We start from the raw sequence: 5,000 nt of genomic DNA, 5'->3' as shown, positions 1-5,000 counted from the left end.
GGAAAAGGCTGTTTTGCATTGTAATGTGGACAGGGGAGACAGACAGATTCAGAACCAATGATGTATTGTTGCCATGACACTGACAAACACTTCTACGTCCACAAAACGCTGAAACGACATAGCAACACGAAAACGATTGTGTGGATGGAAAACGTTTTCACATTAAGTGTGCGTTTCCAGATTGACCCGTCTTGGTCTGGACGCAGTGGTGGTTATGTGTTCAGGAGGTTCTCCAGCGTGGTTCCTTCTGTCAGACCACAACAGAACCGGGCTGGACCCAGTCCCAGTCTCCACAGCTGTGTGTGCGCCCCTGAGCCTCCAGTGTGGCTGCTGATCTGCTTACTTCCTCTCCACAATGACCTCTTGCTGAAAGACCAGCTCCTCACAGGAAGAGCATTATGTGGGCAGGAAATGAGCTTCATTTTTTTTTAAATTTTTATTCAAGTTATTAATTTAAACACACACACAAAGATACTCACACACACACACACAGACAGACAGACAGACAGACACACACACACACACAGGTTCCTGCACATTCTCTAAGGGTCGCTGGAAGGTCGTTCTGTTGCTGATATTAAAGTGCCTCATTACTGTAAGAGGACTCCTCTTTACAGGCCTGCTTTGAATGCTTGTGTTATCTGTTAAACTAACAGATGAGCCTTTCATGCTGCAGGCTGATAACTTCTGAACTGTGTGTGTGTGTGTGTGTGTGTGTGTGTGTGTGTGTGTGTGTGTGTGTGTGTGTGTGTGTGTGTAGACGGTGAACCAGCTGGCCCATGCACTTCATCAGGACGAGGATCTGGATGCTGGCAGTCTAGTGTGTGTGATGTGGCCGAAAGGCAAGTGTGCACTGCTAAGAGATGACCTGGTGCTGGTGGACAGGTGAGGCCGTACATCACACACACACACACACACACACACACACTCACCAGCAAACAGGCACGCATGCAAACACACACACATTCTAACTAATAAACACACAGACGCACAACCAAATGTGTGTGTGTGTGTGTGTTGTTATTTGCTGGAACAGATCTCTCCATCTCCCTGTTTTCACAGCCCTGGTATTGACGTCACCACTGAGCTGGATAGCTGGATAGACAAGTTCTGCCTGGACGCTGACGTCTTTGTGCTGGTGGCCAACTCCGAGTCCACCCTCATGCAGACCGTAAGATCTCATACTTCAAAACATGCCTTTGGAACTGATGAACTGACTGTAAACATGTGCATGAGTTGGTTAGTTCTTCTAGTTCAAATTCTTCATGAAAAGCATGAATCATCTATAACGTTCTGCCTCCTTGCAGTATGTTAAGATCTACTCCTACTTTTTTTTCATTAATGCCGATCATTAGTTCTCCAGTAAAGCTCACTGACTTCCTGTAGTGCCATTTGAACTTTGACCTTTGTTTGAATGGTGTTAGATCTAAGATTTCTGTAACACTGTAACATCTCTATGGCTAGTTGGATGTATTGATAGTTCACACAAATACACATCGACATTAAATAGCAAAGATCATGTTTCACATATGTTTTGTAAGTGTAAAATCTTTAGTCACAGGTGTGTTGTATTGTGGGTAGTGCTTCTTTTGTGCCAATCGAAATGGTGGAGATTTATCAGTAAAACATCAAGTTAGAGGATGTGCTTCGACCTTGGCCACTATGAGGGCTTTCATGTGGTGTGGATGTGTGTCAGGTCAAGCCCACATCCTCCCTGTAGTCAGCCGCTGTGTTGTGTGGATGTGTGTCAGGTCAAGCCCACATCCTCACTGTGATCAGCTGCTGTGTTGGGTGGATGTGTGTCAGGTCAAGCCCACATCCTCACTGTGATCAGCTGCTGTGTTGGGTGGATGTGTGTCAGGTCAAGCCCACATCCTCCCTGTAGTCAGCCGCTGTGTTGTGTGGATGTGTGTCAGGTCAAGCCCACATCCTCCCTGTAGTCAGCCGCTGTGTTGGGTGGATGTGTGTCAGGCCAAGCCCACATCCTCACTGTGATCAGCTGCTGTGTTGGGTGGATGTGTGTCAGGTCAAGCCCACATCCTCACTGTGATCAGCTGCTGTGTTGGGTGGATGTGTGTCAGGTCAAGCCCACATCCTCACTGTGATCAGCTGCTGTGTTGGGTGGATGTGTGTCAGGTCAAGCCCACATCCTCACTGTGATCAGCTGCTGTGTTGGGTGGATGTGTGTCAGGTCAAGCCCACATCCTCACTGTGATCAGCTGCTGTGTTGGGTGGATGTGTGTCAGGTCAAGCCCACATCCTCACTGTGATCAGCTGCTGTGTTGGGTGGATGTGTGTCAGGTCAAGCCCACATCCTCACTGTGATCAGCTGCTGTGTTGGGTGGATGTGTGTCAGGTCAAGCCCACATCCTCCCTGTAGTCAGCCGCTGTGTTGGGTGGATGTGTGTCAGGTCAAGCCCACATCCTCCCTGTAGTCAGCCGCTGTGTTGGGTGGATGTGTGTCAGGTCAAGCCCACATCCTCCCTGTAGTCAGCCGCTGTGTTGGGTGGATGTGTGTCAGGTCAAGCCCACATCCTCCCTGTGATCAGCCGCTGTGTTGGGTGGATGTGTGTCAGGTCAAGCCCACATCCTCCCTGTGATCAGCTGCTGTGTTGGGTGGATGTGTGTCAGGTCAAGCCCACATCCTCCCTGTGATCAGCTGCTGTGTTGGGTGGATGTGTGTCAGGTCAAGCCCACATCCTCACTGTGATCAGCTGCTGTGTTGGGTGGATGTGTGTCAGGTCAAGCCCACATCCTCACTGTGATCAGCTGCTGTGTTGGGTTGATGCAGAGGAACAGACACAGACGGGTGAATGTAATTTCCTGTTATTTTCTGTCTGTGTGTGTCTGCAGGAGAAGTCATTCTTCCACAAGGTGAACGAGCGCCTGTCTTGCCCCAACATCTTCATCCTCAACAACCGCTGGGACGCCTCTGCCTCCGAACCAGAGTACATGGAGGAGGTGAGGGTCAGCACACACACACATATATACACACACACACACACACACACACACACACACACACACACCCACAACCACAACCACAGGGACACCTCTGAACCAGAGTACATGGAGGAGGTGAGGGTCAACACACACACACACACACACACATACACACAACCGCTGGGACGCCTCAAAACCAGAGTACATGGAGGAGGTGAGGGACACACACACACACACACACACACACACACACACACACACACACTCAACCGCTGGGACGCCTCCGAACCAGAGTACATGGAGGAGGTGAGGGTCGGCACACACACACACACACACACACATACAGTCATAATCATAGGTGGTAGGAGACCTGAGCAGCAGTTGAGGTGGAACCCCACTGAAAGGAAATCTTCCCTTAAAGAAGCTTGTCACCTTCTGATGCAGACTTCCAAGAATTTAATGGGGCTTTTAATGTTGGATAATCCCATCAAGTCTGAAGGGTTCAGAAAGTGTGTGTGTCGTGTCTGGGTGAACCTTCATGTCTCTTAAGTTTATTTATGTATAGGCTAAGTCCTCCTTGGACATGGCTGGCAGGAAGGTGTTGGCATGCTAGGGGTGTGTGTGTGGGTGGGTGGGTGGGTTGTGTCTATCTGCCTATGTGCCTTTCCTTAATGTTGTAGTGTCAGGGGGAACCTTCTTTATGTGTCTAAGTTTAGTTAATTGGAGGCCAATGCTGACTAGGACCTGGCTGCCAGGAAGGCGTTCACATGCTGAGCCTGTGTGTGTGATTGTTGTGCAGCCCTGATGTTAACTCTGCAAAGATGCGGATTAGTGTGTGTGTGTGTGTGTGTGTATGTTGGGGGAGTTAGGTGAAGGCTGATGAGCTTAAAGCACAGAGCTGAGGTTTGCTCACTAAGAATACAGGCTCTTAAAGAAGGCCTTATTTCCGTGGGTCTAAAAATACTCTATTTCATGACTACATGCATGCATAGAGTGTGTGTGTGTGTGTGTGTGTGTGTGTGTGTGTGTGTGTGTGTGTGTGTGTGTGTGTGTGTGTGTGTGTGTGTGTGTGTGTGTGTGTAGGATGTCAGTAGGGAAAGTTTGTTTAATACACATACAAAATGATGTTCACAGACACATCCCTCCAGGATTTTGCAATCTTGCGTTTTCACAGAATTCCCACAAAGTCAAGGATTTCCCACAGTTACAATTACTGGTTGCAGTTTCTCTTTCCGCAATATTTCTGGGGGGAAACCTGCAGAGCCATGGAATTTCTGCATTATTTGCGATTTGATTTTATTGAACTCAATTAGAATTCCTGCAGCAAATTCAGTCACCTTCGGCCGTAACAATTCTGTGATCCTGGAGGGACCGTTTAAGAGTGTGTGTGTGTGTCCCCACCCCACACACACACACAGACAAGAATCAAAACGGCTTGCCTTGGATTGCCTGCGTTTAAAAGTAGTTTTGAATAAAATCTTCACTGTTTGACTGCGTAGACCAACAAGGTTGTGTGACGTTCTGCTACTAGTTCAGGATGTTCGCTTCCCTCCAGCGCTCACGTTTTATCTGACTAACGGACTGTTCATTTGACTTAACACACTCAGAGGAAAGCGAAAGTGATTACAGGATGTGATGTCCCTGAGCTATGTGAGGTAGTGTTAAAGGTCTTAGTCTGAGCCAGTGGATTAGTGTGAGTAGGATGTGTTTAGCTCTCATGGAGTCAACTGAGTTCATCATTGACATTAAGGGCACAGTGATTGTGTTCATGTATAATGTGTGTGTGTGTGTGTGTGTGTGTGTGTGTGTGTGTGTGCGCGTGTGTGTGTGTATGAAAATTGACTTCACTGATCTTCATGTGAACTGCTGATTTGGGTGTATATCTGTATATCTCTATGTTGCTAACGTGTGTGTGTGTGTGTGAATACAATGAGTCTTTTCATACACACACACACTGATCTTCATGTGAATGCCTGACTTGGTGTATATCGCTGTGTTATTAACGTGTGTGTGTAGGTGAGAAGGCAGCATATGGAGCGCTGCACTAGTTTCCTGGT

The 5,000-nt window shown here is 47.9% G+C and overlaps 1 protein-coding gene across 3 annotated transcripts in view; it reads left to right on the top strand.

Annotated features, from left to right (window-relative positions):
- The window catches only part of mfn2 (mitofusin 2), a 25,149-nt gene that overhangs the window by 11,997 nt on the left and 8,152 nt on the right, over positions 1-5,000 (top strand). For all 3 annotated transcript variants that reach the window (XM_012840928.3, XM_012840927.3, XM_031567053.2), the window contains exons 5-8: positions 761-885; positions 1,063-1,171; positions 2,854-2,961; positions 4,960-5,000. The exon at positions 4,960-5,000 is cut by the window's right edge and continues 113 nt beyond it. In XM_012840928.3, coding sequence (XP_012696382.1) covers positions 761-885; positions 1,063-1,171; positions 2,854-2,961; positions 4,960-5,000 — 383 coding nt within the window. The remainder of the gene's footprint in view (positions 1-760; positions 886-1,062; positions 1,172-2,853; positions 2,962-4,959) is intronic.

Source organism: Clupea harengus, chromosome 4, assembly GCF_900700415.2.
Source record: "Clupea harengus chromosome 4, Ch_v2.0.2, whole genome shotgun sequence".
NCBI lineage: Eukaryota > Metazoa > Chordata > Actinopteri > Clupeiformes > Clupeidae > Clupea > Clupea harengus.
Note: the sequence above shows the minus strand (reverse complement) of the source record. Positions and strands in the feature narration are given on the sequence as shown.